This window comes from Melanotaenia boesemani, chromosome 6, assembly GCF_017639745.1.
Source record: "Melanotaenia boesemani isolate fMelBoe1 chromosome 6, fMelBoe1.pri, whole genome shotgun sequence".
NCBI lineage: Eukaryota > Metazoa > Chordata > Actinopteri > Atheriniformes > Melanotaeniidae > Melanotaenia > Melanotaenia boesemani.
This window is the reverse complement of record NC_055687.1, coordinates 20,847,048-20,872,183: the sequence shown is the minus strand read 5'-3', so window position 1 is coordinate 20,872,183 and position 25,136 is coordinate 20,847,048. Positions and strand designations below refer to the sequence as shown.

The 25,136-nt window shown below is 40.2% G+C and overlaps 2 protein-coding genes across 4 annotated transcripts in view; one reads left to right on the top strand and one right to left on the bottom strand.

The window, feature by feature from the left end:
- Window positions 1-1,837: 1,837 nt before the first annotated feature.
- On the top strand, window positions 1,838-7,066 carry cpvl (carboxypeptidase vitellogenic like). Its single transcript, XM_041987877.1, has 13 exons — window positions 1,838-1,980; window positions 2,134-2,312; window positions 2,478-2,599; window positions 4,535-4,649; window positions 4,747-4,805; window positions 4,931-5,010; window positions 5,110-5,176; window positions 5,368-5,490; window positions 5,674-5,805; window positions 5,885-5,983; window positions 6,064-6,237; window positions 6,380-6,562; window positions 6,657-7,066. The coding sequence occupies exons 1-13, from the start codon at window positions 1,976-1,978 to the stop codon at window positions 6,753-6,755; spliced, it is 1,437 nt and encodes a 478-aa protein (XP_041843811.1). The 5' UTR covers window positions 1,838-1,975; the 3' UTR covers window positions 6,756-7,066.
- Window positions 7,067-7,975: 909 nt separating this feature from the next.
- Window positions 7,976-25,136, bottom strand: part of creb5b (cAMP responsive element binding protein 5b) — a 38,300-nt gene continuing 21,139 nt past the window's right edge. For 2 of the 3 annotated variants that reach the window (XM_041987876.1, XM_041987874.1), the window contains exons 7-11: window positions 25,022-25,132; window positions 13,685-14,008; window positions 12,173-12,400; window positions 11,797-11,905; window positions 7,976-10,912 (exon numbers count right to left, since the gene is read on the bottom strand). In XM_041987876.1, the coding sequence (XP_041843810.1) occupies window positions 10,758-10,912; window positions 11,797-11,905; window positions 12,173-12,400; window positions 13,685-14,008; window positions 25,022-25,132 (927 nt within the window). In that variant the 3' untranslated portion in view covers window positions 7,976-10,757. Of the gene's footprint in view, window positions 10,913-11,137; window positions 11,272-11,796; window positions 11,906-12,172; window positions 12,401-13,684; window positions 14,009-25,021; window positions 25,133-25,136 lie in introns of those variants that run through there. The other variant, XM_041987875.1, reaches the window with a different exon arrangement.

The following is a 25,136-nucleotide window of genomic DNA, read 5'->3' as shown; positions in this document are numbered from 1 at the left end:
CCTGACAATTGAAAACAGATGTTTTATTCCTGAAAATTGTAACCAGAGGTAGAAGGTACAAAGAAAAAAGGAGTGGCCCCAGAACAGAACCTTGCAGCACCCCCCAGGGAAGGTTAACACTGGAGGAGCAAAACTCCCCAAATCTTACACAGAAACTCGGCTCCGAGAGGTATAACCTAAACTGGAGGGCGTGTCCTGTGATGTCCACCCATTGTTCCAACCTTGAGATGAGGATCTGGTGGGCCACAGTGTCAAAAACAGCAGTCAGGTCTAAGAGTACAAGGAGAACACTATCACCAGAATCCGTTGCCAAGATTTTTATCATTAAATACTCTTAACAAGCCAGACTAAGTGCTGTGATTGGTTTTAAAGCAAGACTAGAACATCTCGAAATGGTGTTCTTCAAGGAAAGCCATCAGCTGACTGAAGTTGGCCAACACAGAAGAATCAAGGTCAGATTTCTTTAACAAGGGATGAACAACTGCATGTTTAAAGCTTTTAGGTACCACACTAGAAGACAAGTTGCTATTAATGATGCTGAGAATAAAAGGACCTAAGGGTAGAAAGACCTCTTTAAAAAAATCGAGGAGGGATACCATCATATTGAGAGCCAGAGGGCTTCATACTATGAGTCAACTTCTCAGGTAACGTGAGGTTAATTGCCTCAAAATGATGAAAGGAAGCAGAAGGGGGACTCACAATGGCTAGGTCAGGGGAAGGAGGTGAAACGAGGACCCGATTATTAGCAAATTTGTCCAAAAAAAAAAAAAAAAAAAAAAAATCTTTTTAGGGCATAATAACAGTTCAATAATAAGGAATTGCAACAGTCCAGTTTCGAAGTAACATAAGCATGGAGTAATTTTTCTGCATCACTCTGCGACAGGATGTTCCTTATTATAGCAATGTTACGTCTATAGAAACTTGTTCCATATGTGAGCCACAAGAACAAATCCTGGTCAAAAATAACTCCAAGGTTCCTCGCTATAGTACTGGAAATAACTATGAACCTTCATTACAGTCACTTATCATCCTGCAGAAAAGGGCAATAAGGGCTATTCACAATTACAGCTACTTGGAACACACAGATCCACATTAAACAATACAATTAAAACGACTTAAATCCACTAATATTGTATCTTACCAAATAGCAATCATCATATATCAGGCAAAAAACAGACAATTACTGCAAAATATTCAAAATTTATTCAAGAATTTGGAGAGACGTTACCATTTAAGAGGGGAACATGATTTTATAACCACCTTTGAAAATTTTCTGTATTTCTGACTGGTGTCAAGCTATGACCTAGCTATAACTTGTTGCAACTTTTCTTATAAGTGATGTGCTCAGGCAAAGTCCAAATATCAATCATTTCAAGAAAATGTACAAAGACATGCTGTTTAGTGGGAATATTGTCAATGATGATTATTGATTTTTTGGTGATTATCTGTTTTATTTTTTTCATTACTCCTTAATTGACAAGGAAATAAGAAACGGAGAAATCTATGAACTGTATAAGTGTGATTAGACAGATTAAACAATACACGAATAAATTAATGAAGCCAAATGAATGCCATCCAGATTAATTACATTGGTAGATACTTTTGTCCCATTTTGTTTAATGGTCCATAGGCACCAACCTCTGTCTTGTCTGAACTTCGCAGGAGAAAATTCCGATCAGATTTATTTCAAGCAGCGCAACACATACCTTATAAAAATAAAATATAATTTTATTTGTTGCTTTTTTAAATAAAAAAAAAATTGTAGGGAGCGGATATTAGAAGTTTCCTGCAAGGCAGCGTTCAGGGACAGACAATTATTTCGAATAAGTTGATCACGTGGTCTAGAATCTCACATGACCGCCTCAAAGTTGGTCATGTGACTCAGTCCTACTGTAAAGAGTTTTAATCATTCCACCTGGAGTTCCTTCGTATCAGGGCCCCAAATTTAGCCCTTTTCCACGGAACCGATAGGAGAATGAGGTGAGTTGCTTCCCGCTTTCTGAGCCCACTGGTGGCCATGATGGTGACATCGTGGTCGGAGTGTTTTGACATGTGAGAGTGACTGGCGTGGTTGAGGTTAACACATCGAGGGCCAGGCCTGAAGTCTGATATGCGTTGTGTGACTTTTGGCAGGCTGTTGAGTGAAACTTTGAGTTTCTTGTTACTCTGGGTCTGTCTGGACTCTGCGACTTCCCGGAGCTGCTCGTCGTTTTTTTGCCGAAAATCTCACCGTGTCAGCGGCCTGAATGGAGTCGACCCCGGCTCCCCTCTCTTCCTCACACCTTATCTGGAGAAGGGAGCCATAGATGAAGGTAAAAGCAGCACAGCATATTAAAAATAACGCAGTTATACTACGGTCAGGATTGCTTACTTGTAATTAATTGTAGTAATTACCATATTGTTTCACCACTCTCTTGTGTTGCATTGGATGTTTGCACGTGCACATTACCACAACATGTCTATACTTCTTCTTCTAGCCAGGAAACTGAGTCTGGTTGGAAATCTGCCTGGAGCAAACGTCAAGAGTTATGCCGGATACCTCACAGTTAACAAAAAATACAACAGCAACCTCTTCTTCTGGTTTTTCCCGGCACTCCTGGTAGGCTCGCCTCCTCTGATTAGCTGCAGGATCATTTTGTTCTTAACACACTTCACCTTAATCCCTCAGTCAACGTTGTGTTCATGTGTTTGATCAGCTGCAGTGAAGGAATGCTTTCTGTGACGATAAAATAGTTTTGTAAACAAAGTCTTAAAAGAGGGGAGAGTGAATATTTCTCAAGTTTTTTTTTTTTTTTTGATAAAGCTATAAATCACTAACCAGGGATCTTATCTGTAACCACTCTGCAGTGCAGCAAAGTCACATGCCATCTGCTGACATGCAGTGAAGGATAAGACTCATAAACTACTTATTTTGCTGTTCTACGTCTCCTAAAACTGTATTATAGTGCATGAAATTATGTTAGGTCTGAAAATAAAAAAAATTAATTGGCTTAAGGTACAACTTCTTTTTATGGAGCGAAAATATATTTTAGATAAACTCTTAATAACCATGATTTTTTTTAAAAAAAAAAAGCTCATACTTATCAAAAATCATTGCAGGATATTGTCTGAATTGTCACTGTCTGAATGAAGTTTGGTACCAGTGGAATTCACCAGTGAATTGGTCTCCTTTGCTATTCTTTGATATGTATGCACCAGGTTGAAATCAGGTGAATGACTCAGTTAAATGTCTTAAAAAAGTTGTTTTCTTTTGGAGTACCGCTTGCTTTATTGCCCAGCTGTACTCTGAAATGCTGCCCAGAAGGTTTTTGCTGTTACTCCTTAAGCCAGAGCAGACTGTGCTGAGGCATTTAAGTTCACACAGCTGCTTCAGTCTTCTGTCAAATCATCAATTAACTTGTGACTCAGAGCTTTAGGAATCCATGCCTGACCATACCTCTCTGCCTCCATGTGCTTTACCTAACACTTTTTATGCTTTCTATCACTTTCCTTGCTTTCTCCATGCATGTTTCTTTTCTTCTTGTTATTCTGGTGCAGTTTGATTTCATTTTTATTTGTACAAAAGTGCTCTAGATATGGTCTGGCTTTTTAAGATGTCTCCAGAAAACAGTAATGTTTTATTTTTGAGGCTAATCAATGGTTTGCCCTTGTGGTGAACCATCTGTATTTGCTGTGTGGAGCTGTCTCATCATGGGAGATAATGTTACATGCAAATCCTGGAACGTGTACTTCACTGTCTTGATGTTTTGAAGAATTTTTCTTTGCCACAGAAAGGATCCTGCATCCATTCACCACATTTGTCTTCATTCCAGGCCTCACTCCATTAGAATTACTTTTACATGCTAAACTGGTAAAGAAATGACAAATGGCCCACATTTGTCCATTAAAACATTTTTGAGTCAGTTATACAGTTAATTCTGAACATATGGGAAAGACATAAATATTATAGGGGTGTAATTAATAAACCCTTATCTCAGTTTAGATGTGAATATTCTAAGCTGAGAGTCTGCACTTTAAGCCCATCAGCATCATAACTTGAACATAGATCTTAATGAGTCTACTATCCCAGCTACACTATACTAGTGGCTTCATTCACTATTATGTCACCTTTCCACCTAATCATTAAGGAGTTTCTGTCTATGGTTTCAATTTGTTGATTTTTGACAGATGTACAACTCATCAGAGAAAGTAAGAATCTCATAGCCACCATATTTAGATACGGGACATCACAGGAAAGATCAGTGGTGGAAAAAAGAGTGACCTGTTTCTTAAAATATTTTTAAATTTAAATCTGTCAGGTAGATTGGTAAATAAAGAGGCATAGATGGAGCGTCAGCATTTAACGAGACATGTTAAACAATCCCAAATCTTAAAACAATTTCATTCTAATGACTATTGCTTATAAAAAAAAAAACAAATAAAATCAAATCTCTGAGGTGCAGTAAAATCCAGTTCTTACTATTAGTGCTAAACTAAGTCACCACTAGGTGGCGATGTTGTGTAAACTTTGTCCTTGCTCTTACCTGACTGACAGACAGACAGAGAGAACGCGCCTGTCCTCCTCTGGCTGCAAGGCGGACCTGGTGGCACCTCCATGTTCGGTCTTTTTGTGGAACATGGACCTTATGTGGTGTACAAGAACCTGACAGGTGAGAACTGATCTGGTCCAACAGCAGCAGAGGAAACATTACTAACATTGTCTTTTACGCTTTGTGTTGGAGCATTGATCTCTTTCTCTGTTTGCAGTTGGGTTGAGGGATTATGCTTGGACAAGCAGATATTCAGTATTGTACATTGACAACCCGGTGTGTATTCTCTAGTTTAACATCCTGATAAAAAACAAAGAAAACGGTGCAATGAAAACATAGATGAAAGCTATCTTTTGGTCAATGATTCTTTAAGTTCAGTAAGTATACTTTTGTTTTTTTAGGTTGGAACAGGCTTCAGCTTCACTGATGATGACAGAGGTTTTGCTCAGAACCAGGATGACGTTGGCAGAGATCTGTACAGGTCTGCCTCATACTTTCATTACTGTCAGTTCTCTTGGGTCATTGTGCTGGTGTCAGATTGTTACTAACTCTTTTACTATTCCCACTCTTCTTTTGAAAGTGCATTAACACAGTTCTTCCAGATCTTCCCGGAGTATCAGTCTAACGAGTTCTACACCACTGGAGAGGTAGGTTTTACCTCCTAATATTTGCTGTTGAATATTTCCTGCAACTTTAAAACATAGCAAAATGATGATGCAGTCCTCAGATTTGTGCTCATTAAAGTTCACATAATCAAATATATTTTCCATAACAGACAACGAATAAAAATACTTCATCTTGTGGAATTGCTGTCTTAAAACTTTGTCTGTCTCTGTAGTCATATGCAGGGAAGTATGTTCCTGCTATTTCTTATTACATCCACAAAAACAACCCCACGGCCAAGGTGAAGATTAACTTTAAGGGCATGGCTATTGGTGATGGGCTCTGTGATCCAGAACTGGTGTGTATCCATCAAAGGTTCCTACTAACCACAAAGTCTGATCTGATCTCATGCAAACAGCATCCCTGTAATGTAGTAAAACATATTTTAACATATTTTTCTAGTTGTTCATGCTGTATGTTTGTGCTGCTGTTACTAAGGAGAATGTGTATATACATTGATTTCCCTTGTCTTACTCGTCAGATGCTGGGTGGTTATGGTGAGTTCCTGTATCAAACTGGAATGATAGATGAATTCCAAAAACAGTATGTGGAAAAGCAGACAGACTTCGGTGTTGAACTTATCCAGCAGCAGAAATGGGTGGAAGCTTTTGAGGTTAAAATTTTCCTATTATTATTCCTTATATGCATAATCAGAAATGATACTGAAAGTTGATCCCTTTTCTGACTTTCAGGTGTTTGACAGTTTGCTAAATGGAGATTTGAACCCATATCCCTCCTTCTTCCAAAATGCTACAGGCTGCACCAACTACTTTAACTACATGACATGTCAGGTACTCTGATCTGCCCCATTTGGCTGTATTAAACCCTCCCGTGTCTTTATACAACAGCTGCTTTTTATGTGCATACACAGGAGCCTGAAGACCAGGAGTATTTCTCCCAGTTTGTGACCATGCCAGCGGTACGACGTGCCATCCACGTCGGCAACCTGACGTTCCATGATGGCTCAGAGGTGGAAAAGCACCTCCTGCAGGATGTCATGAAGAGCATTAAACCATGGTTGGGGGTGCTGATGGACAACTACAGGGTGAGGAGTGCAAGTCGTCAACACACAGTGGCAGCACTTATTTACATTAATATAATATGGTTAATGTACTCTTGGGAGTATTTCAAGTATAACTTAAATGCTGTTGTGACAGCTCACCAATGCAACTTTAATGCGTGTCCAGGTCTTGATCTACAGTGGTCAGTTGGATGTGATTGTAGCAGCTCCTCTGACTGAGAGATTCCTGCCTACTGTCAACTGGACCGGGGCTGCGGAGTACAAAACCGCCCCCCGCTTCCACTGGAAGGTTCAGCCCACTGACACAGAGGTGGCAGGTTACGTCAAACAAGTTGGAGAGTTTTACCAGGTCAGAAGATTTTTTTATGATGGTTAACACAATGTGCTTGTGTAGAAGATTAGGGATATTAAACTTTTTTTTTTTCTGTCTTCCTACCACACAGGTCATAATACGAGGAGGAGGACATATTCTGCCTTACGACCAGCCAGCAAGATCTTTTGATATGATTGACAGATTCTTGTCGACGCAGAGCTGGAAATGAAAGAGACTGGTTCTGAAATACAGTTGATTGACACACACAGGCCTCATTGAACATGTTGATTTGAAAGATTATTGATTGTAACAAGCATCGTAAACTAACACTTACCTGTATTTTTTTTATTTCTTAACATTTTAGCTGAGGAAACATTTGATTTTTGTACTCAAATCTGCTTTTCAATGCACCACAGCAGAATCACTTTAAATTCTGTTTAAATCCAGACCTTGAAATTGTGTTGTTTTTTTTTTTTGTTTTGTTTTTTTGTTTTTTTAGTGTGTTGAAATGACTTGAAATAAAGTTGCTTTTCTACTTGACGTTATTTTGAATAGACTTTAAGTTTGCAGTCTGACAGGTTCTGTGATAGATGTCGCTGACTCTGAAAATATACGTACTATGAAAGCTTGGTTAATCAACAAAATGTACACTGGAGGTCACTGCCTTCCTAATATATTTCATTGCTCGTGGACAAACTTAAAAATCAGGTTTTCTTTTGTTTTTTTTTCTTTTAATCAGTCATCATTTGAAAGACATTTTTTATGTATTTCCTATTTCAAATCCACCTATAACTTTGCAGTGGGATTCAAATCTGGCCATTTATTAGACCTTGAGAATTCTCCGGTTCTTTTATTTTTTCACTGATTCCTTGGTATATTTGCTATTTTGCTGAGTCATTATCTTGATAAATTGTTCACTTAACTCAACTGATGGTCTTTCATTCTCTTCAAGCATACTTTGATATGTAGCAGCTGAGCAACCCTAAACTGAAATTTCAAGACCCATGCTTCAGAGTTTGTTTGAGGGTCTCCTGAGAAATTTCCATTAGTCTGCAACTTGCATCATGCTGCTGTAGCCAAACAATTGCTTTTGGTTTCTCTGTCCAGTCCACATTAATCCAAAAGTCCTCACCTTTGTCTTTGTTTATTTGTAAACTGTAGATTTGATTGGTCACTTCAAATCTGCACAATTTGAGATTAAAATCTGTTCTCATACTATAACATTCATAACCTTTCTTGACAGTCTCCCAGCTCTCTGGCTTTTTTTTATAATTATGCCACATAATTCTATATCAAAATAACTTTTTTGATTATTTCTTTTGTATTTTTTTAATGAAAAATGATGAGCACTTGTACAAAGAAAAATTTCAAAGGCTTGAGTACATTTTCATAGTTGGAAGTGAGACTGTGTGTTAGTCTGCACTGATCAAACGTGTGTGTGTACTGAAGTTAACTGCCATGTTATTTCATCAGGCATCTATCAAGCTGTCTAGACACTTCAATAATTAATGACTACTCTAAACCTTTAAAGCATCTGACTATTTCATGAGCAGTTATTTTTCAAGGACAGGCATCAGGAAATGCTGAACACAAAATTATACTTACACAAAACGATCTGCACAGGAAATGACTGGAAATAAATTTCATTAAAAGTGATGTCAAATCATAAAACTAAGTTGTATGGTAAAGAACAAGTGCTTTATTTTCATACCATAATGTAACTGCAAAGATACTTTAACATCTGTACAAATGCAAAATAAAATGAAGGCAATGTAATTACAGATTCACACAAAAGAAATGTACAAAGTTATGCAGGCAAGAATGAATTCATCAGTTCATTACATATCCACAAAGTATTTAAGCGCTGGAATGAGTCTCGGCATACAACAAAAGGCAACAAGTGCTATGAAAACATTATTTACAAACATACCACACATTTATGCTCCTTTCAAAAAGAAAGGTAGTTGCATTACATATACAAGATTATAGAAATTAATGATATTATGTACAATATTTATACTTTCAGATTTAAAATAATACAATAGCAACATTAATATATAGGAACTGCTGTCCACCTCTCACACACAAGTCCTCAGACACACACATACGCTGCACTTCCATCTGACCTTTTTTGTTTGCCAACACAGTAACAAGGTTTTTTGTTTGTTTTGCTTTATATTTTCCTAATTCTGGACCTATTGTAAAAAGGAAAGAAAGGGGAAAAAGTCACACATAACTCTTAGGTCCCCCTAATTATTTCAGTTAAAATAATTTTCAGGTCTTCAGCATGTTTGCACATGCAAAAGGTTAGCTGTAATATTGTCATCTAAAAAAGGTTTTAAAATGTAAAAATAAGGCAAAGGCTTAGTTCAGAGGATTGGTACAACAAAGCCCTTTTCAAGAGAACTCTGACTCATCATCACACACACTGAACTGCTTAAGCAGGTTTCAATATTAAGAAAGTACATAAAAACCACAAATTCACCCTTCCCCCAATAAAAGTAAGATTGAAGATAATTTCCTCATCTTTGACAAGAACAAATAAAACAAAAGAAAAGAGCAGAGTCCTCACTGGAGCTTTGAAATTCTGTCCTAAATGAGAATAAAAACATTCAATTTCCTCATCTTTGACAAAAAGAAAAAGAGCAGAGTCCTTAGTTCCCATGTGAAGCAAACCAGGCACAGTCTCTCCAAAGAGCCAAACACAGTTATGTTTCTCGCTGGTGTGTTAAGACGGGGATCACTGAGAATTACTCTGACTTTAATATGGCTATTCCAACCTCTGGTATGACAGAGAACAAAGTGCATAGACAGCTCTGCGATCGCTCCACCTGTCAGTGGAATGTATTCACTCATCCTACTGTAAAACACAGTGCATTATGGTCTTCATGCTCCTGATCTGACATTCCTGGTCTTAGGGAAGAAGAGAGAAGAAGGATCTGTGGTCAACATGAGAAGGTACTAAGTTTCAAGGCTGGCAGGGTGACAGAAAAGGTCAGGCATATTTTCTCTGTTTTGTCCTTTTACGCAACAGATGAGAAAATCAATAATAGATTTTGTCTGGGGGAAAAAAAGATAATTATTGTGGTTAAATTAAACTAAAAAAAAAAGTTCAGGCACATTGTGACATCTTAAAAAGCATGCAGAGGATTGATCACTGCAAAGATGCCAGTTTCCCCAAAGGAAACCATAAAGTTAAAAAAAAAAAAAAAGTTACATGCTTTGCTACTTTCACAAATTTCTTTCTTTTTCTGTCTAAGAACAGTTGCTGAACTTTGTTCTGCAAAGGCATAAAGTAAAAAAAAAAGGTAAAAATTACAGTATTCACATGCAAAATAATGGCGACACACACAGTCAAATCTCATTTTCATTTGGAATTTGAATCCAAATGCACAACACACACAGAAAAGGAGACCTCAATGATTAAAGCTTGAGTTGGTCCTGCAGAGCGGAGGAGTTGGTCTCAACCCCTGAGCTGCCTCACCAGTATCACAGTGTACAGTTCTGAAAAGCTGAAACAGCTTTGTATGTCCTTGGCCATTTTGATCAAAATGTGGGTAAACAGTAGAAAAGATGATCAATACTGTGATGTATTGCTTCTGTTTGTTCGTGTGGTGTTATCACTGTCAGGCTGTGTAAAATAAAGCTATTCCATAATAATGGGAAAATGTTAACAGTCATATATGTTCTTTACATGATCCAAGGAAAGAAGAGAAGTATTATACCTGCTTGCATATTCCTGTCTTTTTAAGGTCTTTTTAATTTTCCTCTGTAACATGTGTTGCTAATGCTGAGCACACTATCCAAATGTGGCACACAGATTATGATTTAACTCATTTTTCAGTCCATTAGGCATATGGAGATGTAAGACGTGTTTATAGAGATGACAGTCTGATGCTTAAGTCTCTTTCCTCTGGTTCCATGAGCACTGTGGTCAGTTTTGTACCGTTATACAGCAGAGGAAATCACAGGAATAGTGCATGAGTTAAACAAATTTCTCTTTTAGTCAAGCATGTAAAAAGCAGTAAGAAAAAACAAGAATGAACTAAATTAGAACATTTATGCCTTGATTGGGTTGCTCTATGAAAATATACTGTAGCTACTGTAAAAAGAACAGCCTCACAGGCCTTTGAGGTTTTTCTTGATGGAAAGGGGCAGCATGTGCAGCTGGTAACCCTCAGGAAGCAGGGGGTGGTGACAGGAGGGGGTTTCGTAGCTGCAGCTCTTGACCCTAGTGCATGGGGTTAATGTCTGTGCGGTGGTTGGTCTGCCCGTGCACAGTGCTGCCCCCTACAGTCGTGGTGGAGGTGGTGATGGTGTTGTGCTGGATGACCTGCTGCTGGGAGCATGCTGGAGCTGGGCTGCCTGCTGGACTGCTCTCTGGACCTGAGGAGACAGTAGAGTAATCATGGAGGACGAACGGGATGTGTGTAGAGAGCAAATACTGTGATTTTAAAGCACTACACAAAGATTATAAAACATGCTAATTAAATATTAAAATAAACACAAACCACAAATCAATATAGAAAAAAAGTATTTTATTAGAAGAAAGAATTATTTAGCACTAAATTCACATGTGCCATTCCAAAGACAAAAATAAATGGATAACACAAATATGGAAAAGTGAATCACTCAACTCCATAAACATGCATGATGAATGCTGGACACATTGAAGGTGACATCTGTACACAGGCTAGACTCATCGATGAAAGTCATTCCAGCCCAGTCTGGGAGTTGGCTTTCTCCTGCATAAAAGAACCATTCAGCCACCAGGGATGTGAGCCTTATTTTCCTGCGCTAAAGCCACACAGGGAGGTGCCTTATCCTAATTACATGGAAATGTCACTCGAATCCATATCAAAGGGAGGGGCTCTGATGTCATGAGAAGCTGAGCTGGTTCACCATCCAAAAAGTCTCTGAGATCGTGGGCAACAGTTTGCCAGGGTGCAGACTGTGATGCTTTTCTCATGTTGAGTCTGAGTCGCCTCTGTGCGCAGAGGTGCTGGTCAGATGGAAAAATAAGTCTTTCAGGAGATGCAGACGACCAACACCCAGTCCAGGGTTGCTACAAGAGTGTGCAATACCCAGATGTGAAAGGAAGAGTCTTGTGGATACCAGCACATCAGAGCGAAGAGTCTTGGCAGTCACCATGTGTCCATCAGACTTACATCTGCAGGGCTAAAGCGCACCAGTGATGGTGTGTTTCTGGTCTAATTCCTAAGCGTGTCTTTGTGTGAGTGTGCGTCTGGGTTTTTATTTGAACTACTCACTGAGGTAACCTTGGGACTCTTTCTGCATAGTGGTGATGGGACAGTCCTTGTGTGTGAGCAGAAGCTGCTTGAGTTGGGTCACCTCATTCTTTAACATGGTCACTTCATTCTGCAATTAAAAAAAAACATGACTATTTTGAGAAGTTAGTCTTCTAATCCTTTTTACTATTTTTCATAACTATTATTAGTATATTAGTAGGAGATTTGAACATTAAATTGGAGACTGCTAACATATTTACATATGAACTGCAGTGATCAAAATAACGTGTAACATGTAAGACAGCCTTGTGTTTCAAGTTAAACTCAAATACAAACAGTTGTGAGTCAGTGCTTACTGCAGACAGATTTAAAGGCCCCAGGGGGTGGTTCATTGTACCTGAAGCTGCATGTTTGTCTGAGTGAGCTCCTCTGCTTTCTTCTCTAAGGACATCACCCACACTTTTCTCTTCTGTCTGCATCTTGTTGCAGCCGCTCTGTTTCGCTCCAGAAACTTTCGCCGCCGTTCATCTGGATCCTCGTCCACTACTCGCCTGCGCCGCCCACCGCTGGGTGGCGGTGACTGCAACGTCTGCGTGGGTTGCATCTGCTGAGTTGCAGGTGACATCTGAAACATGTGGCACGTAGGATTAGCATTACAGAGCTGTCTGATCACCCATTAAACTACATATGCAACCAGTCCTGCACCTGGAAAACAGCCTGTCACCTGTCTGCTGTCACCACTCCACTGCCCCTTAAAGCCTCCTGCCTGTAAACAAGCATCTATACATTATCTCCTCCAGTTATTTAATGGCTGGCAACTTCCCCAAAAACAACATCTGTTTGTACCACGTGCCTTAGGATCCGGGCTGAATGCGTCAGGAGTGAATGAGTGAGTGAGTGACTGGGCTGATTCACAAGGCTGCCCACCTTGTTAAAGAGGTGTCAGAAAGCAGTTTTCCAACGCCCACTTCCACTCATACTAATAATGCCAGACACAGTCAAAAGGCTCGTTTCTAAAACCGTACATGTACTGACAGATCTTGACATAAACTTGGCAAAGTCAAGTGTTTTCAGTCTTCAGATCATTACCATTTTTATGAGAACCATGGAAAATACAAGCTGCTTTAATGCTGGCTGTGCATACAGAAAGTGTTGTTTTAATGCCTTAATGACACATCTGGAACATACAGTGAAAAGCATTTCTTCAAGTCAGACTGTCCTTCATCTGAAATGATTGGCAGTGCATAAGCGGTTGGACAATGCAAGGACAAAGAGCATCACATCATAATGCTGCATGCAATACTTCTGATTAAAATTAAACAAAATACATTCGCAGCTAAGATGTTACAGACTATTAGCCAAAGCTTGCCCACACCATCACAAACAGCATTTATGAAACTTCTTTTGCACCTGGGGCGTAGCTGCATAACTGAAGCTTGGTGGACTTTGCTTCTTTCCAGGTTGGAAAAAAGGCAAAGTTTCCAAAATACAGTCTTGAATATCTTTTATAGTCGCCATCTTATGACCTCTTCCCAACCTTGTCCCTTCATGACAAGCGTCAAACTCATGTGGCTGACCAACTTCACAAGAAAAATTGCATTTGAGAAAATTGCCAGGAAACTACTTGGCATTATGGCTGCATCAGAGGAAAATGAATTTGTCCACTGACTTACTGTGGATTTTAAGCATCATTGCAGCTATGCTTCGACATTAAACCACTAATAGCTGACTTCAAAACTGCTCAAAAGGTTACTGAAGCACTGCTTTGTTTCTTTCATGGTATACACAGTGGCTTCTCACTGTGTGTGAGAGTTTCGTATGCAGCCTAGTTAATGTGTTATTGAACTTGTGGCTTTGCCTTTGGACCAACTAAAAGCTTCAAACTCTCCAGGGAATGACCTTCACTTACCTGGGATGCAGAGTGCATTGGAGGGTGCGGTGAGGTCTGGTGTGGGTGCCCAGGATGGAGGTGGGGATTGTGAGAGTTGTGATGGGGATTGTGTCCCTGTGGATGGTGATGTGCACCCTGGCTGTGGCCCTGGCTGTGGTGGTGGTGCCCATGGTGCTGGTAGGCATGTGGAGGGGCTTGCAGGTGCTGGTGTGGGAGCGAGTGCATGTGATGATGGCCGCCTTGTTCCTGCCGTGATGACATCATCTCCATCATGTGGCCCATGGAGTTCATGTTGCCGTTGGCAATGGCACCAGGGTGGTGCGAAAGTGCAGCCTTCAGCCTCTGTTTAGATAAAATAGACACATAACACAGCATTTAATTGCATTCTGTCATGAGTGTTTCTTTTATATGATTTTACATGTTGGTCTCTTTCAGTGTGCTGATAAGGAGCTAGAGAGCAGGATCACATGCTAGCGATGACAAGAAAAACGGCTGCATAAATCTATATGTCAGGAGAACAAATCAAAACCACTTAGGCTGTCCTCTGTGTCTCCTTCAGTCCTGTCATTCTTGATCTTCACCTTTCACGATTGCCATCAAACCAGTCCCTCCTCTTCATATTCCTAATAGCCTATTTCTCCCTTATATATATATGTGTGTGTGTGTGTGTATGTGTGTGTGTGTGTGTGCGTACATGCATCCGTGCATGTGTATGTGCGTGTGGTTGCGTATGTGTATGACTGGATGTCTGTGAGATGAGCTAGCTGGAGAACCTCAGACTGCTCTACGACTGCTGGCCCTGCTAACAGCGAGTTTGTTGCTTTAACTGTGTGGTCTACTTTGCCCTGACTGCGATGGTGTCTGAGAAGTCTGTGAAAAAGACCAGAGGAAGGCTCACTAAAGGCATGCTTGTTTTCCTTGTGTTTACCAAATGCACCTCTCCTCAAGTCTGTTTTTCTGGGCACCACATAAAGACAACCACAAGAGCACAAGCCTAGACATAAATAAAAAAACATACATGACACATTTACATTTAAATGGCTTCTAAAACAGACTTTTTAAGTTTGTTTCATGTAAGTACTTGTATTTGTGAGTAGCACATCTTATATTTTGGCCCTTTGTACTTTTAGCAAAAATATTACCAGCAGAAATGTGAGCAGATATTCTAAGGCTACTGTTTTGAATTCCAAAAAGTTTTTTATTCTCTTTCCCAGTGCTCTATTTTTCTCTCTCTGTTCCCTTCCCCCTTCTCCCAGCTGCTGTCGGTAAGTCCACGCTCAGTCCAAGGCTCCATATCTTTTAACAACCTTCACATTCATGATTCCCATTGGGAATGGCATCCAGCTGGTTCCGCTCAAGATGCTAAGACATGACCAGAGCGCAACATCAGCCCTCCACTCTTTACTCACTCTGTTTGTGAGGAGAGGCACATTCAAATAAATCATTTTAAAAGACAAAAGTAATTTTAAGAGTTCATCAACTGGGTTTTAACATATGTATTTATAAAAACATTCACAAGAAGTTTAGTTGACATTACCTGGCTTTCCATGAAGAGAGTGAGATACAGAAAGACAGCACATGAAACCGGTACAGCATAATTATGACCTAGTCAAGCCTGTTTCAGTTGAGTATAGTTTCTGTTTGTCATACCAAGAGATGTCACACATTCTGACACAAATACATTTCCAAAGCTCTATGTTGTAAACCTTGCAATTATCAGTTATTTTAAATTTGCTCTCTTCTAATTGATTGTAATTGATATATATATATATATATATATATATATATATATATATATATATATAGATAGATAGATAGATATAGATATATATACACTTGGTAACTACCCTCACCACAGCCTCATGAGCTCAACCCTCAAGGGCCACAGATATCAGGGGTAAAATACCACAGTCTACACTAACACACACAGCGGGTGTCCTCAGGCCTGCAGCTGTCCACAGCATCACAGTCATACTGAAACTCACTGAGGGTAATAAACCTAACTGAAAAGCCTCAATAGCATACATTTAATCTATAAGATTTTGTATAAAATAGCTATCTGGAAATGGTATTTAAAAAGCAGAAATGACAAAAATCTGATATGCATTAAAAAAATCTAAAAGAGATGATGGATTTAAAAGGCTTACAGATAAATCATATGGTCTCCTGCGTTGACAATAACATCCTCTGTGATGAATTCTAAGGTTAGCAGCCCTTACTGAACACCTTTCCTTCAGCTATCAGCTTGTCAGTGTGCAGCAGAGAGGTGAGGCCCACCCCTCTTGTGAAAGAGAAAACCAATCAGAGTTTATAAGGATCTGCCACTCACAGAGCAGGCAATCACCTGAATGTAGAGAAGCCAGAGGCTGCCCGTCCACCTCTGTTCTCTGCTTTCGTAGCCCTGGCAAACATATCTGTATGTGGGTAAGATGCTCATTTGGCGCAACTGGAGCTCCTTGCCTAACAGTCACCAAGGGAAAAGAACAGAGAGGGAGGAGGAGGGAGCAATAAGAGAGAAAGAGACCAGAGGTGGGGAGAGATTAGATAGATTCTGGTGTCTCTTCCTCACACAATCAGCCCAAGACACAGATTGCTCGTTTATCAGTGTCTCTGGGAGCTTTCCAGCTGGCAGTGCAGCACTTTCTATTTATTAATTGAATTAGCCTGCATCTGAAGAGGCCAGAAAGCGTCAAATCACAGAGGTCAGGTGGTCAGAGAGCCGAGAGGGGTGGCACTACAACTCTTAGTGGTGATTGTTTGAACACGATAACGCATAAAAGTAACTGAATGTAGCATAGCAGGAGAAAATGTTTATGAGATACATCAGGTATGAATATATAATTCCAAGATATGAACACACTCACATGCAGACACTCTTTTTGTTTATTTGAGGTCTAGACTTTAAAAAAAACATAATAAAAGGTCTGACAGACTTGGAAAAAAAAAAAACAACAACCTTTCGTATAAAGCCGACTTTATGTAAATAACTTTCTTTTGAATATGCTTTCATATTTTCAATTTTTTGTCCTATGTTTTCATTCTAAGGTAATTTCTAACTGTGTACTATATGAATGCGGAACAATTTAAATACTTTAATTAGTGGCATATTAATGTCAACTTAACTCTTTAAGTAGAGTAACGGCAAAAGCCACAGCTCACATGTCCTTAAAAGAGAAAACCCTTACCGTGCTATAAGTCTGTTCCTGCAGCTATCTCTGCATGAGTGTCTGCTTCTGTTCCATCCTGAGTTGAGACACATCTCAGTTAAACCCCACTCAGCCAAAACGTAAGTCTTTGTATCCAGAACCACAGTGACGCAACTAAGGGACGTTAGCAGAGCGATGATGAGCAGGCTGTGACTCTGAAACACCTTCATCAGCTCCCTAATGACTCTTTAACACATGGTTGTATTTCTCCAGACTGTGCTGAGCACTAGAACTTAACCACAATGTGCATTTTGCTGTAATAACACACACACATACATACACATTTCTTCTGCACCAACATGGCTGCCACAGAAAATAGTGATTAAATTAGTGCAGGTGTTAGCCTGTGGCAGCACAGAGCACTCACAGATGGGATGGCATACTGCTGGTCCCATCTGCCCTGCTGTCATTGGAAAGTTGAAAACAAAGCAAGGAAAAAGAGGGTTCTGTGACACCATACAGAAACGGTCAGTTTCTTCCACCATAATTCTATCAAGAAAGAGCATAAATACGTGCATTTGACACTACATTTGATGCATTCTTGAGAGTGTAGTAAAATTAGTGTCTGTATTGATTTTTCACTGTTAAAACACCATCCCTGATTCAGCCATCTTTTGCCCAGAGGAAAGCTATCTTCTTTCAGACCTTTGCCCCTTGACCTCTCCACTCCCTCCCCTTTTTTTAGGCTTTTCTCATTTATGTGGTTTCAGTGATACCAGGTGATCATCCATTAATGATATTTATTAATGGCTGCTTCCTCTGTGACACGACGGGCTGTGAGTGATGTCGCTTTGAGTGCTCTGGGCACATCCTGAGAACACACTCAGGTTTCTCCTCGCAAGATGACTTCATATCTATTAACCCTGGGAGGAGAAAGAAAGAGCACAGAGCAGGTACAAAGGGAGGAGACCACGCCTGGCTAAGGATGGGTAAATCAAATTCACCAAGGTCAGGGTGAGCACTTTTATTCCCCTTAAAAGTGGAGCAGTGTGCTATCAGGGGACCTGTGGCCCTCTGGCGCCTTATAGCTGGTTAGAAAGATTTAGCCAGACTGTGGAGTCATAGTTTAACGGCAAAAAGATCAAAGTTTTAAATGAAGATCTTCCATTTCTCATAAAAAACAGACTGCTTAGAAATATTAAAGCTTCTGTCTGTCTCTGTATGCTTTTTGTTAAGACCAGCACATTGTTGAAGTGAACAGTATTGCTAATTGTATAATATATCATAGCTGTAACTTTCCTGGCAGAATTTATGTATGCCTAGGCCCCCTAACTCACACTTTAAACCCAACATGGGTTCACCAGCTGCAGTTGAAAGCAAGAGTTTGGCTCTGCTGCTTTGCCAAACACTCAGAGGATCCTGTTCCATCCTCCTCACCTCCACCACCATTATCCATGAGTGCCTGCCTACAAAACCCACTCTCTGTCCCCTAAAACTCCACACCCCCATTAGTTCAATTTTATTAGATTTCCCTCTCGCCCAGAAAGGCAGCAACCCCTCCACCCCTTCTTTTCTCTTCTCTTCTCTCTCCCATACACACCTCTTCCCTGTTCCTCCACCCCCTCTTTCTCTGCTTGCCAAGAGCTGGGGACTGTTAAACTGATTTCCTCGGGGAACGGTGAGGCAGACAGTCTGATGGGAGCACTGGGCTGTAATGTCGCTCTCTCTTCTCTCAGGTTCTGGGCCAAGCTGATCAGGGCAGAGCTGAACAGAGCTTCCCTGTGGTTCCAGACGCAGACAGGAGAGATGGACATAGACTGGCTGTTCTGCCAGGGCCAGACGCTCTGCTGGTACTTGGAGGAACCGAGGTGGTATGGACGCAGTGAGACACAGCATGCGCTCATACTCTTGGCAGCTTCTGCACCCTGTCAAGTTAATGGATGGGCCTCTGACTCCAGTCTGCATATCCCCACTGTTCCCTCTCTTGTAAAAGCCCTGCTCCAGCGCAGCCTACATGGTTATCACTACACCCACTGTCACAATGCTGAATATAGAGAATGTCCCACACTGACAGAGGCAGACAGAGCATGAGCAAAATGCTAAGTATTAACATGCTAACATACTAAAGTTGAGACATCAAAAGAATGGGCAGATTATGCACCACAGTGTTAAAAAAAAAAAGAAGAAGAAGAAAAAAGCAACTTAAAATATGAAAACATTTCAAAGATGCTCAATATGTCAGTCCTGTGATGTCTGTGTATTTTGGCTGAAAAGGACTTTTGACTTCCCTGCTGCTCACTATTCATATGTAGATTGCAACAAGTGTTCTTCTTTGTGCTTGGTGTTTTCATTCAGACATTTTTCTGTGATAATAAAAGCTGCTTTCGCAACAACTTAAGTTATTTTTATTACCCTTTGGATTAGGTTTAAACATGAAACCCACAGGCACAAGATGCCTCTTCTTTTTCCAACATGATTAAATAAGCAATCCATTTGCCATTCTGGTACATAAATTGTTCAAACTTGTGAGCGTAACTTGTTTAAGAGATAAATTGGTTGCCAAGTCGCCAAATATTCATTAAATTTAATCAGGCTAAAAGTCTTTGACCTAACAAGCTTTTTTAAAATCACCCCTCCAGTGTTTCAGAAGTTTGTTTGTTTTTTTTTTAATCTTGTGAGTATTTTGTCTTTTGCTCAGGCAACAAGGGTGCACATGGTAGCTGGATTAGTCCTGTCCAGTCTGGCCTGTGGGGTAATACCAGCTGGTTTACCCAAGCTTGGCTCAACTGGAGTCCCATCCCATTCACGAGCCCTGAACCATGACGAACATACGTCTCCCATCAGCAACCCTAAAACAACACGTGGTCATCCAAAGACAAACAGATGCGACACTTTGTGCCACAACTGCCTGCCTTGTCCTCTTAACCCACATACAAGCGAAGCAAAGCATACACTCACAGGAAACTGAGACAAACACACACTCACATGTATTAACTGAGATATACAGACAATATAAACTGTCTACATTAGATTTGAAATGTTACAGATTTTGATTAATCCTTTTTCTTCTGTTCTTTTTTTTGGGGGGGGGGGGGGGGGGGTGGGTTGCCTGATGTGGTGACAGAAAAAAGAACATCTTCAAATGGAAGTTCAGACCCTTTCAAGATCAATAGTTTTTTGTACCACTCATTTAAATTAGATTCAAGTTGTTTTTCCTATTAATTCGCAGACAACTGTCCACAATGACAAAGCAACATCAGGTTATTTGAGTGTTTTACTAAGATGGATTCAGAAAAATAAAGAGCCAGCTGATTGAAAACCTGTTCCAGAGTATTCCAGACATCTACCTGGGCTGAAGTGTTTTGCTAACACAGCTTGAAACATATAGTGTAGCCAAGAAAACACAGGAATGGTTTCAGGAAAACTTAGTGGAAGTCCTGGAGTGACCCAGCAAGGGTCTGGACCAGAACCCGGTAGAACATCTTTGTAAGAAGAAAATGTTTGAGAACTAAAGCGCAAACCCGACTGAGTGTTTTTGTTGAGAATAATCAGAGAAACTTGTAAAGGAGTACTAAGCTTGCATGAATTACTTTTGAATAACACTAGAGAGATTAATTGCTGCCAAATATTCTTCAACCACATAAAGATTGAGGATACTTTTTTAAAGGAATATTACAGTCTTTCATTTTTCATGAATACACAACACGCTATAAAAACCAGCAAATTCTTTGTCATTGTGGGGAACTGTGTGCAGATTGATGAGATATTTCTGAGTAATCACAAAATGTGAAAAATATTCTAAAAATGTATTTCAGATATTTCCAAATCTGTTTTGGAAATTTAAACACTTCCAAAAATATGTTTTGCAGTTTAGCAGGGATGTGTATGGAAGTAAAGATAAAGATCCCAACTCTGTGTAAAGGGTAAAAATGTCTGAAAGCAGCATGGATACTGCATTACTTTTAGCAGATGCTATTCAGAATGACCTGCAAGTGCCAAATACATTGAGGGTGCAGTGTGAGGTTCAGTATATTGCCAAAGGAGATTTGAACTTGAATTGGAGTTGAGAAAACACACACTTTATTACTGCATCAAACATGGATTATATGATTGAGTTTAAATCCTTTCAGTCACTGTCCAGCAGGCCTATTTTTGACAACATATAATTTTGATTAAATATAGACAAACTCTTTGGCTTTGGCAGCATTGAGAAAACAGAGAGATTAAGGCCCCTCTCTGGTTTATATCCAACTGTGATAAACTGGCAGACACATTCATCTAGCAGCTCCGCTCTTCTAAAACCACTAACCTATGTGGAAATAGAAAGAAACATTAAAAGAAAATCTTATTAAGTGTCTTGTGTTCTGTTTAACCACACATTCATTTCCATGTATACTTAACCAACCACAAATATGCATAGACATATCTGTATCAAAAGCCATGTGCAAACTGACTTAATGGTTTGCTTTAGCCCACTTTGTGTTTTGACTCCAAGGACAATGAGTACCAGAGAGGGTGCCAGTGCTCTGTAAAGGAGCCACTTTCACACACAATGGGCATCCATACAAACATATACAGTGAACATACACAAACTCAATGAAGCAAGCTGCAGATTCAGCTGTGCTCTTCTCTTAGCTCACCGTCTCTACCCAGTGACATCACACGCTTACAATGCCACCATTCATACAGATGTTGCTTACAAAACCTGGAGTTAGCCTGCTATTGTGTGCACTACTCTTTCTGACAACAAGAGGTGTTTCCTGGCTATAGTGGGAGAAAATTAACTAGAGGCAGAACCAACCTCTCGATTTATCACATTAAAAGGATGAACACTAACAACTGTGGCTGCCCTAAAAGTTTTACTTTCTTGACATTCAGGGAAATCTGTGTTACTTGTTGACTGTTTAATGTATAATCTGATTCTTGATCTAAATGTCTTTTGCAGCTGTTGCAACAAATAACTATACTGTAACATTACAAAAGTATTTAGGTTTATAAATGATAAAAAAAAACATTAATTCAAAAGAAATGCTTTGATAATAGATCCTCTTGTGTGCTGTGAAATGTTTCTTTAAGAAAAGCACCATTTTCTCTCCTTCTTAAAGCAAAAAGGAGCATATTTAGGGCATGCCAGGAATTATGTCATCCACTAATCTAGTGCCAGTTCCATAGCCAAGAGAGCTGCAGTGAAAGAACATATAGTATTGTTTACCACATAAAAATCTCAGCACCTAGCCTGGTGCTTAGTGACAAATTTATTGTCCTTGGTTACAATGTAAACAATAGATAACTGGGAGATAATAAATAACACATTTTTATACACCAGCACCAAGCTGTTTCAAGGCTCTGTCTGAAATTAGAAAGCATGCTGCATGTGTGGAAAACATGGAGCTGATTCAAAAGTGACTGAAAAACAATGCTGAAGTGCTCCAGTCACTAGCACGAGCTGAGTCATGTGCCATAGTTGGCATTCGCAGATGTTTTTTTTTAAAGAAACATGATACGGCTTGTTTGGTCTTTCCTTGTTACAGAAGACGATAGTCAGTATCTTTCATCACAGTATCTTTCAACCTGAGCAAGGTGGGAATGTTTGTAGCAGGAAAAGCAAAAATAGTTTACACATAGTTTGTATATATCTTAGTTTGCATTCTGTGCTTGTGTTTCATTATTTATTTTTAATTACTGGACTATCTTATTTCAATGTATGCTAGTTTGTGGCTATCTAGGTTTGCACACTGTAAAGACGACACAAACCCAGACCCAGACAAGGCAAATGTGTGTGTGTTTGTGTATAAGTCTTTGCAAGGCCCTGTGGAGAACTGGCTCTATGTGGTGACGTAATGCTTTGGCCAGCTTGCTGTGGAACTTGGCCTCGTCTCTGCTGCGTTTCCTCCACGCTGTGAGGGTCAGCTATCCCACAACCTCCAGCACACAACACGCACCATTCAATTCCCCAGACCACAACAGAGCAAAACTCAACCACACCCGGCACCATAAGCACCCGGTCCTTCACAAGAAGAAGTTAAAAAAAAAAAAGCACTTGAAGCAAGACTAATAAAACATTCCGATCTCAGCAACAACCCCAGACGACAAATTCAAAGCATTAAGGAAGGGTATGCATGCCAATTATTCCACCATCAGGCCATGCTGTACCACTCCAATTATGGCACTTAAGGGGAAAATCTGTACAACAAAGAAATGCGGTGATGCAGATATAGTCTTTGGCCCAGAGAGCACAAACAGTGGGCTTAGAGTGAGATATGAGTCCCCCAGGGGCCAAAGCAGTCCTTTAGCTCATTAACTATTTACACCAGAGACAGGCCTCCATACTGCTCTGGCCCACCACAAAATCAATTAGCCTTCATTAGCCCAGGCTCTGGGCATGCTTTCTCTGACAGGGGAGGGATAATTCTACAACTGATTCCTCCAGTTACAACAAAATATCAAACAATCAGATGCACATCCAGTTCTGAGTATATATGGCACAAGCATGCACACAAAAAAAAAAAAAAAAAAAAAAGAACATAGCTAGATTTTCATTTCACATGCACAATCCTTAAAATTATCACACACATTCATTGTTTGGTCTCTCAGAATATCAATACTGTCTCTCACCTTTCAGCTCCCCTGCTTATTCTGACTGTCTATCTATTTCCTTCATGTCTATCAAAGTCCTACTCAATCCCCTTCTCTGCTCTCGCAACATAAACGTGGAGCAGAAAGAGTGCATCCAGGTCCGCTCCTCTGAGGTGTGGGGTTACAGTGCGAAGATTTCCCATTGGTGGAAAGTCAACATGGCCGGGGTAATGCGATTAGAGCCGGATTGAGAACGTCACAGGGGACACATGGGCCTGATCATGGCCCAGTTATCCGATAGCGAGGCCGTATTTATCGACCTGGCCGGGGCGAAGATATTACAGACATTAGAGACCCCGTCTATGCTTATGAAACCCATGCTGTAGATCGGACTCAGATAACACAATTAGTCTCTCACTTTCTGTCCACAATCATGGAATTCCATCAGTTGCGTTCAGACATCAGGGAACAGAATCTCAATTGATCCACATTTTGTTGCTGCACCTCATGTCAGAATGGCCAACTAACCAGAAAGTTGCATGGTTAAGGGGCCTGCAGCCATTTAGTGAGTGCATATGTTTATGGGAGAGCTAACAGAGCATTTACAATTCAATTACACAGATAGGAGGAGGGAAAAAAAACAGTAAGATGTGTCTGGATGACGGCCAGAGGAGAGATAAGCCTAATACACTAATATTGTGTTACCCCAGTGTTACCATAGGAACAGTTGAGGAGATTCAAAAGACTACAAAGACGATCAATCTTGAGAGAGCAGGAGGAAGAGGGAGAATTAAATGCCCTGAGAGTGCTCCCGCTCTCCTCTATCAAAGCAATAACTCTTCTAATGACCTCTGCTACCTCCTCTTTCTCTAGAAGATGTTTCTCTTCAGAAAACTGCTATCTGCAAGCCTCTCCAAACACAAAGAGCAGACAAAGCTTTTCATTAGGGTTTGTGATTTATTTGATAAAAGTTAAGAGTCTTTACTTCTTTATTTTGAAAACAAAGGTTGGCAGTTGGTGATGTTGCTATAGTGGTAATCTATTCCTATCACCTAGAGTGTAACCGATAAGATGTTTTATATATTAATCAGAGGAATCGTGTCAGTCACTACTGTTTGTGTTGTAGTGTTTACATTAGTAACATGCAAAGTCAAGCACAGAGTACAATGCTTTCTCTTGAGCTCTTTCCACTGTCAGGCAGCTACTATACTTCGGTAACTTTAAAAACCCATCGACTTACAGTCTTTCTCCTCCTTTAGCAACATCTCATTCCCACTGCTATAACTGCCTGCTTTGTGGAGGATGAGGTCATTTGATTTTTTTCTCTGCTGTGTTAAACTAGTGCTAACAAGTTTCAGGACCTACAGAACACGTTCTGTACATTAAGATATACATCAGGCAGTCAGTGGGCAGCCAAGCCACAACCACATAAAGGGCCCATTATTCCAGCCAGTCTCCAGTGCTGCACTGGCAGGTTCAGACACAGCTTTGATTACACACCAAATGATGAAATCCACACAGGCCTTAGAGTGCAGCTTTGCTGGATCGGCCCAGTGGAAAAAAAAGTTGCAACACTTGCCTGTGCACACTTGTGTATGTGTGAGTGCATAAACGTGTATGCATCTAAACTCACCAGTTTGGCTTCTGAGTGCATGGAGGGAATGTGAGTGGAGGAACAGGAACTGCTGCGGACGGGGCTTTGCATACCCATCATGTTCGAACCCATGGACATTTGTCGCTCCATCTGA

What these genes read in the sequence shown, in the direction of transcription:
- cpvl (XM_041987877.1), top strand. An exon ending in GAAGGGAGCCATAGATGAAG is followed by an intron (nt 2,313 to 2,477) that starts GTAAAAGCAGCA and finishes TTCTTCTTCTAG; the next exon opens with CCAGGAAACTGAGTCTGGTT. An exon ending in GGTTTTTCCCGGCACTCCTG is followed by an intron (nt 2,600 to 4,534) that starts GTAGGCTCGCCT and finishes CCTGACTGACAG; the next exon opens with ACAGACAGAGAGAACGCGCC.